The following is a 13,870-nucleotide window of genomic DNA, read 5'->3' as shown; positions in this document are numbered from 1 at the left end:
GGTGTACAGCATACCTGAGCTGTAGCATTGCCATTTTATAGATACTAGAGCACTTAAGGGAAATGTACTCCCACAGTCTCATAACTCTGATTAATTCAGTCATTCTGAGAATCAGAGTTTCAGCAAAATATTTTTATATTATCAACCAATCCAATATCCCCTATACTATTGACCTCGTAGTCAACACATATCGGTTTTATGTGTCTCAGTGGGCTGGCAGTACAGATCCAGTATAAAGACTATTGAGGAGAAGACTGTTTTGTAGAAAGAAGCTTTTCAGTTTTGAAGAGAAAAAAAAATATCACACGCACTCACACTACCCCAAAGCTATACCGGTAATGAGGTAACGGATGTTCAATAGCACCTCCTCAGCTGAAAAAGTCATATCGCCGATTCCCACTCTACAAACGTATCCTCTCCAACCAAAGCTGCCCCTCTCCTCCCCCCTCCCTTCCCTCGGCCCATTCATCACACTCACAATGCCTCACATTACTGGCCAAGCTCATCTCCAACAGGTCCAAAGAAGATTGATTTGTTTGTGTTCAGAGGCAAAAACAGAGAGATAGAGGGAGAGGAAGTAAAGGAAAAAAGGTGGGAATAGTAGAAAACAAAAGTGTTTTTTTTTCAGTATGTATTTGTTTGCCAAAGACTCAGAAACCAGTCAGTCAGTCGGGCAAAATGACAGACCACGGCACAGCTTGAGCGAATGTTTGTGTTTGTGTGAGAATCGAATCCAGCCCCACAGACAATTGTTTGACTTCCTTTTCGCTCCACTCCGTCTATACCTCCCTCACTCGGGCATATTTAATTTCCTTTTGCACAATGTGACTAGAATAGTAGCAGGTGGAAGTTTCATTTTCAAGGAAGTGTTCTGTCTTGACCCCTATGTAAACACAGCTAACCCCACTGGAAGAGATGTTGTCCCCATGGGAAGATATTTCTGGTGGATAGTGATACTGTGGAGTCATTTAAAGGTGGAGTCAGGGATTCTGGAAAATGTGTTCTTGTCAAAATCACTTTTATCAAAACCAGTGGACATCTATCAAATGGAGATCTATCAATTGGAGATACAAAAATGTATTTCGACAACAAGTCTCCAGAATCGCTGACTCTACCTATAAGTGGGGACATCATAATGCTAAGAGCGTCAATAGTGCTACATCAATAGGGATAATGTCTGCTAATTGAAGTGATAATATAATTAATTATTTTGAATTCCTTCTTCAATTTGCTTCAGACCCTTCTTTCAGTTGACCATTTAAGAGATGTTGTGTGCTCTGGTCTGTTCTTGTGGCCTTGCTTTCTTTGGTGTTAACGTAAGGGGGCGAAATGATTTAGCGACGCAAGCGGTCATCAATGAGACGATCTCTTGCATTGTAAAGTGGTTGATTTCATGCCTGCAAGCTACACAGCCCAGTATATACGCTGTCTTCTTGTGCTGGCTGCCTTGTAAAATGTCAAGGTCCAATTATATTGTCTTTTTCCATTTGTGTTTTGAATTTATTTCGCCGGGGCCCTGAATCGCCGCCAGCGACTGCTGCTGTAAACAGCCAAGTTTAAATACTCCACACGCTTCACTGCTTTTTCTGTCTAGGCCTTAATCGACGGGCAATTCAGTAGAGCTTTTTAAAGGCCCCTTATGGAGTCCTTCTGGGTCAAGAACAATATATTGCTTTGCCAGGTCAATTTAAAGCAATTTATCAATTAAAGGTGGAGTCAGCGATTTCAGGAAAAACACTTGTCAAAATCACAAAATTTTGGTTAAAAATCATTGAATAGTGTGTGTGTGTGTGTGTGTGTGTGTGTGTGTGTGTGTGTGTGTGTGTGTGTGTGTGTGTGTGTGTGTGTGTGTGTGTGTGTGTGTGTGTGTGTGTGTGTGTGTGTGTGTGTGTGTGTGTGTGTGTGTGTGTGTGTGTGTGTGTGTGTGTGTGTGTGTGTGTGTGTGTGTGTGTGTGTGTGTGTGTGTGTGTGTGTGTGTGTGTGTGTGTGTGCCGAAAAACAAATCCAGTGTTAATAAACAGCCTATAGGCTCTGTAAACTGGCATGTTGCATAGCTTCTGGCCGGCCCCTCTTTGTTAACATTCCCTTTGTTTACATACCAGTTTACAGAGCCTAGGCTGTCTATTGACACTGGATTTTTTTTTATTTCACCGCACACACACACAGTTAGTGGATTGTGAGGTGATGACACTGATTTTGACAAATAGTGATTTTGACAACAAGTGTTGACCCCACCTTTTAACTTTCCCTTTTCACAAAATTCTGATTATCCAAAACTTCCAACATTCCAAAAGTATCCATAAACCCTACACACCATGCTTCTTTACAAGTTACAGCATTTCCCCCTTTGCCCTAGTTCCATTCACACTATATGACAGCCATAAATGTTGCAGTGCAAGGACTATAGTGTTGATTCCACACACCTGAGGGGGAAAGCAAAGGGCATTATGGGTCAACAGGGGGTCTGTTATCACCATGCCGTGACCCTGCTCTTTGACCAGGTGGGTGGGACTGTAGCGCAGCGCCCGTTGGCATAAAAACATTTCTTTTTTTACCATCGTCCCTGCGGACAGTGAAGGGGCTTTGAACCCTTTAGGGGAGTGGCCATAACCTGCCATTGATGAATGAGGCGTACGAGGTTGCCAGTTCAGAGGTCGCTGTGGTTTGGCTAATGTGTTAAATTCTTCATTTGATAACTTAATCCCCCTCCTCCAACCAACCTTTTTGCACCCCGGAGCTCACGTCTTTTGAAGCCTGCTGTGCTGAAAATTGAAAGCAGGTCAATAGCCGTTTGCCACTGTTTGATTAGTAGTAGAGAAAAGGAGGGCACTTCTAAATCCACTCAATAGACCTGGCACCTTAACAAGATTCTGGAGATTATTTTGTCTTAGTCTAATGTTGACCTCATTTTACCACGGCACTTAATGATCTAACATCAGTCCCCCAGATAACTCCTTATGGATTTATGCTCCAATACACTGCATTGAGCATGTTGCAACATAGAGGTAATGGAGTTTTTTTGCCAATGCTTTTTTTACAAGTGGGTACTCATTTTGTTATCTCTCGTACGCACACACACACACACACAGGCTTTTTTGCATGCTCACGTGCATGCAGGTGAGGTGATAGACATTACATGGATCGACATATGGTAGCAATGGAACAAGATGCATGGCTGTAAACAATGTATCGCTAAATGTTTTATAAGGAAGGAAATTTCAAAATAAGCATAAAGCAGGCCAAAATTTAAAAAATCCTAATTCACAAAAGATTTTAAGATCACTTGATTGAAAACCACATCATTTCATTTCATTTCATTCATTCATTCTTTTTTTTTTTTTTTTTTTTTTTGACAACTTTAAAAAGATTCCCATCACATTTAGATGGAATAGGCTTCCATGTCCCTCTGTTTCAAGTAATTTGGGTTGCTATGTGCTCGGTCTTTATCTTTTTGTATCCGACAGGTGTATGTAACCCCAGTGAAGTCCTCTGTTGCTGTAGCTTCCCCCTCCAGTTTTAATGAGGAGGCTAATAAGATGCATTTTTACACCTCAATGTTGTATTGTATGAGCTGTCATTTGCATAACTGTCCTGTGTGCTGGGATGTTTTGCCACGGTCCTTTGCCCTCTCTCAGAAGAAAAAGCCACTTCTGCCACATACCCCCCCCCCTCCTGTGCAATACCTCATCTGATTCTGGTTTTTAGTGCACCTAGCTTCTTACATTTGCATATTAAGGGCGGGAAAAATGTCACAACACTCGTGGCCACAATAAATTAAGAACAATAGATGACAGAAACATCATATTTACACCCACACACACTCACAAAACTAGCCTGGATGATCTGATAGCTTGTGAATACATTTGCATGTTATAGTACCCCTTGTTCCTAAACTGTATAGGTGCCAAAAAAGCCAAAGGGCTGACTGTCTCTGAAGTTGCATTCATATGTCCAATTTAAATTTAACAGCTCAGTAACAGTGAAAATATATCTTCCTGTTTGCGCAAACATTATGTACGTAAAGGTAGTGCGAGGTGTACAGGGATTATGTAAGTATCAAATATGTACTTGAACATATATGAAAGATTCCTCTTGATTTGTGATGTATTCTTTGCTTCTTGTTTTTTGTGTGTCGAGTTATTCATTCTGCGGGTGGGCTACGGCAAACAGACAAGCCTTTAGCTGTAAGTGGAGCACAGTGGGAGGCGCCCATAGGAGCTGTCATGGTTTTTGTATTATGTAGGTTAATGCTGCTGCACAGGAGCCATGCAATGCAAGCCAATCTCATGCCAAGCTCCTTTTGATCAGCCCACCAGTAGAAGGGTTTCACATTTGCATAGTCATTTTTAATTAAATTTGAGGATTTGTCAAAAATCGGAAAAAAATGCAGAACTCTTGTATTTGGATTCAAATTGTGTAGCTTCCTTACACATATTTGTCTTAATGTAGCTATTTTATCTCTTGTCTCTCACATCAGAAACGGGCTCAGCCATCACCTCCTCATGTATGGGACTGGGGAACTCACTGACGCCACCTGCAGGTCAGGCGGGCAAACCTGTTCCAGGGTACAATGGTAAGAGTCACAACTGTCAATCCACATCCCTGCTATAGTACACACCCACACACCACCCATCCTTTCATGCCTATTCATTTCTTTGTACATCTATATTTTATAATGACACTTTTTTTACTGTACCAAGTAAAAATTGTCACCCCTTTTTAAAAGGGGCAGTGTGTAAGAAGGTGTTTTTTCATGTCATCTAGAACGTTCTAGATTGCAACCCTTCCCGTTCAGAGAATTTACAAAGGCTATGGTGGCCTTCAAGGACAACACGCTAGTACCTCAAGCTTCGTAATACAGTGATGAGGTGAAGATGTTTAGCTTTTATTTACAGTACTTCTTCTTCGTCTTCCAACATGTGCATTTCCGGCGGACATACACGCGTGTTAAGTTATTTTCCGTTCTGTGCTACTGTAGAGACACTGTAGGTAAAAACACTCATTCTAAGGTTATACATAAACAACTCTTATTTTCACAATGTATACGTACTTATGAATATTATATTCCATTTCTACCAAGCCGGTTCCAAAAAACGCTAATTTCCTTTTACACACTGCCAGATGAGCCAACACTAAAATGAGTAAACTTCAGCTACTGCAGTTCCCTGCTGAGTGTTTAATATTATTGCTCTTCTGGTCTCCCAGTGGGTGTCACAACCCATTCTGTCAGAATATTAATTTCTTTCTCTTCCCTTTCCACCAGTCACTGTGATCGATGATGACATGCAGGGGGTGAAGCCAAGAACCCTGGGAAATATTGTGGTGAGGTAAGCCGAATGTTTGGGCTCAACCGCCTTGTAAGCAGCTTAGTCGTTGTCGCTTGAGTTTTTCTCCTGTCACTCGCACAGTGACACATAGAAGCCCTCTTACGCACACCAATGAATTTTAAACAAAAAAATCATGCAGTCATCGATTTAGTTTGATTATAATTCACTGTATCCGACTCAAAAGAACCTTGATCTTGTGCAAAGTGGACTCCCAAGTATTAGACCCAGCCAGGTTCAGCCCACACAAATGGCTAAGCCCCTGAAAAGGGTCCAATCAATGGATCCCCTTTACTCTTATCTATGCATGTGCATATTCCTACATAGCATTTGGCTATTTTGAACATGCCCTGCTAGGAATATATCCAAAGTTCAAGAAAAAAAATTACAAAAACAATTAACATAAACTGTGATCTTAACCGCAGTTATAGTAGAAGTCACATTTATACGTGAGGCATATCTGTCTTAGACACATTAAAGCAAGGGCCCAGACGCACATATATTGTGATAGAATGCTATGTTTGGTTGACCTTTAAGGTTACGAGAAAAAAAAAAAAACAGACTCAAACATTTTTATAGATAAATAAGGATATATTTAACTCAAGTTATAATTAATAAAATGTTTATTTTGTTATAAGTTAAAGGCAAGGGAATTTATTTATACAGCACAATTCATACACGGATGCAAGGCAAGGCAAGTTTATTTATATAGCACAATTCAGACACAAGGCCACTCAAAGTGCTTTACAGGGGCAATTCAAAAAGAGGTCATTTACAAGAACAAACAGAAACGTATTACAATTTTACTGCAATTAAAAGTATGCACGAATATAAAACAATTTAAAAACATAAAAAACACATTTGAAATAAAGTGAAATATTTTGGTTCAAAAGAAAGTTTAGCTTAGATATGTTCTCGGCCTCCAAAGCCCATGGGCCCCCCCCCCCTTTTATTGGCTAGGCCCTAGAAAGCTTTCCCACTTTCTCCCCCTTTGTGCTGCCTTAACCACCAGGCTGCTACCTATCTGTTATCACTCTCCAACTCTATTCCCCTGTCCTCTGGAACCACTGCTATTGTATTGACTGAGTGCCAACAAGGGGGATTTCCAAGGAATTCACATGTGCGGTGCATTCAGGGACAGCGTCAGGTAGAGCTGCAAACAGATGGGAACAGCTGTGTTACTGTGTGCGTCCTTTTCGCAAAGCCTGTGCCAGTTAACTGCCTGTTGTTGTTTAATCAAAAGCCATATCTTCATGAAATCCTACCCAATATTTACAGAGGGGTGAGGTGGTTGCAATGTGTGATAGCTACTCTGCACCTGTTGTAATAATGTCCAGTCCAACACAGGGTGCATGTGTATAACTTTTTTTGACATCTTATTGTATGAAATAGGCGGACAAATGCTTGCAGATTGGAGCCATTTAATTAACCCCTGTAAAATCAGCTTTAGTCTTGTTGCAAACTGAATTAATGCAGAGGCATGTTTGGGCATCATAATTGGGAAATGGGAACTTCTCGGTTAAGAAGGGGTATCACTGCTAGTCTATAAACAATGTTAAAGTGAGTGAGCTCTCTTTGCTGTGTGTGTGTGTGCGTGCGTGCGTGTGTGTGCGTGTGTGTCTGCCAAGTCTCAGTCAGTGTCATGCGAGGTGAATGCTAGCCGAGCATGGTGTGTGTAGACCGTTATCCATCTTCACACGCCATTACGGCTTAATTGGGTAAACTCTAACTAGCTCATTAAACTTAAATGAATTCAAACCTTGAGACATTCATTATATCGATTTTTTTTTACTGTTGAAAGTTTGACTGTGAGGAACAATATAAAGTTCTAGGAAGAGAATAAAAATGGAAGGAGGACTTTTTTTTTCATTACTAACTTAGAGAAAAAAAAGTTTTTCAGTTTTCAGTAAAAAATGTAAAACAATTTAAAAAAAAATTACTTCGTCCTCACATTTTTTTTTACACCCCAGGCCCTAATACTCTGACTATTGCCGGATGCCATGTTAAAAAAAACCTCCTTTATTTTTTTCCCCCCTTACTTTTATAGGTTTAAAGACAAATGGTGACATGAAAATAAACGTAACTTTTTCACATACCTTTTCTTTCAGACTGCCTTTGCCGCCCGGTGCAGCGTTGTCACTGTGGCAGAACCAGGAACTGTTCAAGGAGCTCTACTTCACCAAGTTCCCAGTAAGATGTGCCATCCATTTGACTAACATTCTGATGTTAAGTGGGCATGAAGCAATTTGCACAGCGGTCTGATTTAATTAAAGAACAATCAAAATGGTGGATCTCTCTTAGGAACACTTGTATTGGTCTGAAGTATTATTCAATGCTTCATAATGTGCATCTGGATTCATAGTGAGTAGTGATACCGTATGTGGTCAAATGTGGCCCCCTAGTGTTCAAAGCTCTCATTACAGAGCCACGTTGCTTTTTGCAGCCTTCTACAAATTTGAAAAAAGAAACTGAAAAATTCTGAGAAAACCAAAACTCTTTTTTTTAATATAGTTAACACATTATACATTCTTAATTAAGAGTTCTGAACTGCTGTATTATATAGTAATTATTCCTTTTCTTATCCACCGCCAGGGTTACTATGACACCATGGACGCAGGATTCGTGGACGAGGAGGGTTTCCTTTACATCATGTCTCGGTCTGATGATGTCATCAACGTGGCCGGCCACAGGCTGTCTGCTGGAGCATTGGAGGAGGTAGAAGAAGGACTACAGATGAAGTGATATGAAGGATTTTCCCAGGTCTTCTTTTGTGGTATAATCGTGTGTGTGTGTGTTGCAGTCAGTACTACAGCACCCTGCAGTGGGAGACTGTGCCGTGGTGGGTCTAGATGACGCTCTTAAAGGTGTCGTGCCATTGGCTCTGTGTGTACTCAAGAATGGTGAGCTACTGTGACTTTTCCTGTTCATTTTTTTCTCTATGTTGTCACCTTGTACCTTTTGTTAAGTCCAGGTGGCGTTTAAACGATGCACGCTCCTTTGTATGGTGTGTCTCAGGTGTGCAGAAAAACGAAGAGCAGATCATCAGCGAGATGGTGAAGCTGGTGAGAGACAACATCGGACCGGTGGCCGCTTTTAAGAAAGTGCTTTTTGTCCGAGGGTTGCCCAAGACGCGCTCTGGCAAGATCCCTCGCTCGTCTCTAGCCAACCTGGTCAACGGCAAGCCCTACAAGGTACCACACAACTTTTACACAAATGATTCCCAAGCAAATTAATTTTTTTATTGAAGGCGTGAAACTGCAGTTGAAAAGGGTTAGATTTTTAACTTAAAGATATCATCATGAAGCTTTGCCAGTTGATTAAGAGCAATTTTCTTTTGTATGACAATCTTTCAGAAATATTTGAGTAAATATGCGAATTTAGCAATATCTTATTTATGATGTGTAAAAAATCTCTTTAAAAAACAAAAATATTGATGTTGGATAAAGCCAGAGTTGTGGAAACTGATATCATGGCCATTAATGATGGTTGTAGGAGAAATACACAGACGCAAACAGACAAGGGTTACTCAAATAAACACCTTAATGTACATTTTATGGAAGCTAAATAGACCCAAACTCAAAATTGACGAATGTTTTTGCCTGCAGTGTCTGATGGATAATTATCATGTTCAAACATAAACAGCTGCTCAGGATACGGTAGAGCTAATTTTGCAAAATTCAGGATCTGAGTAATGATGGTTCATTAGTGGGGCCTGCGCTCATTAAACTGACCTGAGGGCTCATTTGGGATTTCACCTCTTTATCACTGACTCAGTGTTTCTGCTGATCGTGTGCTAAAAGCCTCTCGAGAGACGTGTATGAAAAGTAAACAGCACCTTTTTAAAAAAACACTAGCTCTGTTCGCAGATGTAAACATAAGGTTTCCATGGATACATCCTAAAGGTGCACAGTGTAACTTTGGGTGTCAGAGAAGTGAACATGTTCTAGGATATATTCTCATAACTGAATAAACAAACTTTCCTCACAGGAAAATGTGATCCCTGGAACACTGTTTGAAGTTAGAAAACCTTCCTGAGAAGTTAATGTTTCACTGTTGTTTACAGCAGTTTGGTTCCAGGTTCCTCAAAATAATTTGATTTATGATGATAGAATTATTCAATGCTGAGAATTACATGTAGAGAAAATATGCTTCATCAAACTATCTGCAGGCTTTGTGAATGTAAACAAACCCCCCCTCCTCTGAAACTGCATAGTGCACCTTTTAAAGTAAGACCATCATTTTGTGAATATAACTGACATTCAATTATTTCCTTAATTACATATTATCTATAAGGCTGCTTTTCCATCCATGTTAATGTTATAATGTGAATTTGCCTTTTTGTTACTTTGGCGGTAGAATCACAAAGGAACTATTTTTTCTCTGACAGATCACTCCAACCATTGAGGACCCAGAGGTGTTCAAAGACATTGAGAAGCAGGTGGAAAAAGCCCTGAGACCTAATGGAGCCTGAACTCACCTGTTTGTATGACAAATGAAAAGTGAGGTTGGGCGCTTTTCGGCTACACAAGCCGTGCACCGGGTGCTGCAAATGGGAACAAAAAGTTAAAGTAAAAATAGTGATTATTACTCTTTTTTTTTTTTACAAGTCAAGCTTTTACCTCCTCACTGTGCCATGAAGAAGCCTTGTTAAATTTTTTAAGAATTACATTTTTCTATTTCATATGTTGTAGTACTAAATGAATACTAATTTGAAATCCGCCACATTCTTAGTTAATGAACATAGGTACGATTGTTTTGTACATAACGATGCAATAACGTTTTAAAATGATAAATGTTGAAGACAGCAACTCATTCACTGACAGTAGTTTTTTTTTATTGACAATGAAAATTTGCTTGCTCACCACTTTTACTTTTTGACCAAAAGTACAAGAATAAAAAAAAGAAATGGACACAAAATAAAAACGATTCATTGTTCGTGCAAATCGACGATGATGTAAAAACTGAAAAAAAAAAAAAGCGTAAGACTTGTTGAAGGTCGTCCCCATTTTGGAAATAACTCAAAGACAGACGGATTAACAGGGCTGTACAGTTTAGGTTACCCTGGCAACTCCCACGGAAAAAAAAACAAAAAAGAGTTAACAGTTACACCAAGTCACAGCAAGCAACAGACTGGGTGGGTTTGTCATTTAAAAAAAGTTCACCTCACTTACATACAGTATACACTCTACGCACATTATGAGCTTAAGCGGTCTGGTCTGTCTTTCAGTTATTTCCTTGTTTTTTGTTCACTGAGGGAGTGTTGGTGGTGGGAGAAGGCCAGCTCGGCTGAGTGTCTGAAGTTGTCCTTTTTGTGTATAGCCCCAAACAGACAAAACACACACAGTACAACAAGTGAATGGGGTTTTTCTGAGAGGAAGTTTTGAGCAACTTCGGAGCGCAGTAAGTAGTGTGGCATCTCTTGGTTTTGTGTCCTTGGCTAAAAACGAATAGTCCCGCTGAGTTGATGTATCAAAGTGCTTGTCGTTGTGTCGTTTGTGTGCGTCGACAACATCCACTTTAAAATGCTCCTATTGCGACCGCAAGTCCATGAAGAAAAAAAGAAAAAATGAAGTTTGTGGCGCCAAGAAATAGGGCTAAGGGTTTTGTTTTGTTTTGCGCCACAAGAGGGCAGGTTTAACACATACACACACAAACATCCAGTCTCTCCATAATTCATAAATCCTCCTAACTAATCATCAGCAGCACAATGAAAAAATAAAACCATATGTACAAAATGATCTAGAAGGGACGGGGGAGGGGGTTCATATGTTTTTTAAGAGCAGCATATATTAATCTATGGTCCAGCTAAATGAGGTGGCAGGGACAATATTTTCTTCTTTTGTTTTTGCACAAACTCTGAATATCTTTTTCTTTTTTTTATACATAGATGTGTGTATATATTAAAAAAATGGCATATTTATGTACAGATATATAACCTACATACACATCTCCTGGTAGAAGAAATACACAGTACGTTATGCTTTTTCGATAAGTTACTGTACATGTAAAAGGTAGAAATGGCGACAACATGGGGGGGTGGAGGGGGTTAGCCCGCAGGGAGAGTTTAGCACCGGCATCTTGGTGCCCACATTATAGGGGAAGGGGAAAGGAGGGAGGGAAAAAGGAGAGAGAGAGCAGGGCTTCTTGGCAGTGCGTGTCGTCAGAATGGTTTGTTCCTGGGCTGGGTCGGCCCATCTAGCGGTTTCCCCCTTTAGTTCATCTCCATTTGGAACTGTACCTGAAGGGAAAAAACACACACAATCACATGTTTTTTAATGAGGTTCTGAATGCAATCTTAAAAAGCTGCGGAGGCTTCTACAAAAAAAAAAACTGAATAATACCAATGCCATTATGTCATTTTCCGTTTATTGCAACAACTGTTGCAGCTAATTATTTGCTAATAGATAGGAGAGGTGACTTCGGGCAAAAATATCTTTAAACCAGCTATATTGACCTGCTTTAAAATATAATAATAACGCAATTGTAGGTCTTTTAAAGAAGTACAACATTGCAATTTCTTCCTTTCCAGCATTCTCTGAACAAGACGGATCATATTGCCAGAAATCGTTATTCAATATTATGTGAATATCGACAATATATGAACACTGAAACAGAAAAATATATATATATATATTATACAAAAAAAAAATGTATAGGCACTTTAAAAAATCCCAGTTCTATAAAAACTGCTCTGGATACATAACATTTAGAGATTAATATGTTTCTTTTGGTGCCTCTGTGCAAGTTTAAGCCATGGGAAAAAATAACTACTGTTGGCTGCGAGTCCGTTTTTTGTTTCTCATGCAAAATTCAACCCTTTGCTCCATTGGAACTTTGCACTGTTTTCATATTATTTTGCGCTGTGTGGGAGTAGTTATGAAAAATATGCTGATGAAAGCATTAGAAAAGAAGCTGCGGGATGCTCCACAGGGATAGCAAATACTTTGGAAACGCAAAATGATGTTTAACTCACACAAAATCTGCCCCCATTCAAACCTCTGTGCTAGGCATTAAAGTGACTTTATCTCTCCCCCCTTAGCCGTTGTTCTATTTTATTTTATTCCTAACACACGATATCCCTGCAGTCACAGCATTGTATCTTTATTACCCGTTTACTGTGTCTGCAACCTCTGCACTTGTTATAATCCGGTGGTTTATTATGATAATTGGTTATTATGTGAAACTTATCTCGTTATAATGGGATAAAGAGTAAACACGTTATAGCATGATAAAAAACTAACAACAATACACCTCTTTGTAATGTGAGAGGTTTCACGTTATGACATGATGAATTTTTATTGCGTCATAACGTGATACTCACCTATTTCTTTAATTTCTCCAGTGGTGTCGTAAAACAGCCTGGTAATAAATTAATGAATATATCTCTTCTACTTATCTGCATATTACTGTTAATTGGAGCATATTCATGTTCATATCATATGTGATTAACTTGTACTATTTTCAATGTCATGCATATTATTTATGTCAGTGATGCTAAAAAAATTCCATTTTTAAATAGAGAGCATTGAATCAGTGGACAGTGAAGACATTTTGTTCACAGCCTCGGCAGTCTCCTATTTATCTGGGCCTTGTTGTGCTAAACAAACACATCCAGAGAGCAGTAAATCAGTGTTTTTCTTCAAATTTGTAGCTTGCTTTTTTGCACCTGGTTACCACTTCAATTGCTTGGGAATTTCAACCACAATACAGAGAGACAGCGTTGTCAGAAAGTGTCTCAAGTCAAAGCAAAAACACTTCAGAAGGAATTACACTTTTTTGTTCACTGCACCTGGCAAGTACTGAGAAAAACAGTTGGGAGATGAAAGTAGGGCACGCTCACTTTGCAATCTCTAGGCCTATTTTTATAGGAGCCTCGAAAAATCGCAATCCCGTTAAATAAACTTTTATGAAATGAAATCTGTTTAAAAGTATAGAACTGCAATTTTATCTGAAGCAGATTTTTTCAAAGCTTGTGCAAGAGAGTGACTCATTTTTTTTGGACCGACATTAAAGCAGTTCGGATGGATGTGAGTTTGAGCATTTCAGCACAATCATAATATCCCGCCTTCCTCCAATGCAGCCCCACCCCCTCATTCCTATCCCCGTTTTTTTTGTTTTGTTTTTGAAGAAACTTAATTTAGGCTACACAAGCAGACTTACTTGCTTAATACTGTCTCCGTGCACAAAGTGAGTTATATTGTGGCTGAAGAAACTGGTGGCTGTAGTAGGCTACCGGTACCGCGCTGATCTGCTTGTATCACTGGTTTCACTTCAGATATGTCGGCCAGAACACCACTTATGCTTATAATGACACTAGGAGAGGAGGAGTAGGGTTTTATCCGCTCTTTATTTTCCTTCTTTCACAGGCACAGCCGCATATAGATCGCGGAAAAAGAACAAAGGCTTAAACTCCGCTCGTGAGGAGACGTTTGAACAGCTGTTGCGACTCGCGAATCGCAGCCGCTAATAACATGCACAAACTATAACTTATAACAGCGATCGGGACTACATGTACATACTCACACACGGGTGATTCACATTTACAC

General features: G+C 39.7%; 1 protein-coding gene across 1 annotated transcript in view; it reads left to right on the top strand.

Annotated features, from left to right (window-relative positions):
- The window catches only part of acss3 (acyl-CoA synthetase short chain family member 3), a 37,595-nt gene extending 26,102 nt beyond the window's left edge, over window positions 1-11,493 (top strand). Inside the window, exons 10-16 of the mRNA XM_080051279.1 lie at window positions 4,478-4,573; window positions 5,264-5,327; window positions 7,433-7,514; window positions 7,917-8,039; window positions 8,125-8,224; window positions 8,340-8,515; window positions 9,712-11,493. Coding sequence (XP_079907405.1) covers window positions 4,478-4,573; window positions 5,264-5,327; window positions 7,433-7,514; window positions 7,917-8,039; window positions 8,125-8,224; window positions 8,340-8,515; window positions 9,712-9,795 — 725 coding nt within the window. The 3' untranslated portion in view covers window positions 9,796-11,493. The remainder of the gene's footprint in view (window positions 1-4,477; window positions 4,574-5,263; window positions 5,328-7,432; window positions 7,515-7,916; window positions 8,040-8,124; window positions 8,225-8,339; window positions 8,516-9,711) is intronic.
- Window positions 11,494-13,870: the final 2,377 nt, after the last annotated feature.

The sequence above is a fragment of the Ammodytes marinus genome (assembly GCF_949987685.1).
Source record: "Ammodytes marinus genome assembly, chromosome: 22".
Lineage (NCBI taxonomy): Eukaryota > Metazoa > Chordata > Actinopteri > Uranoscopiformes > Ammodytidae > Ammodytes > Ammodytes marinus.
The sequence above is the reverse complement of the archived record's forward strand: the minus strand, read 5'-3'. Positions and strand labels throughout refer to the sequence as shown.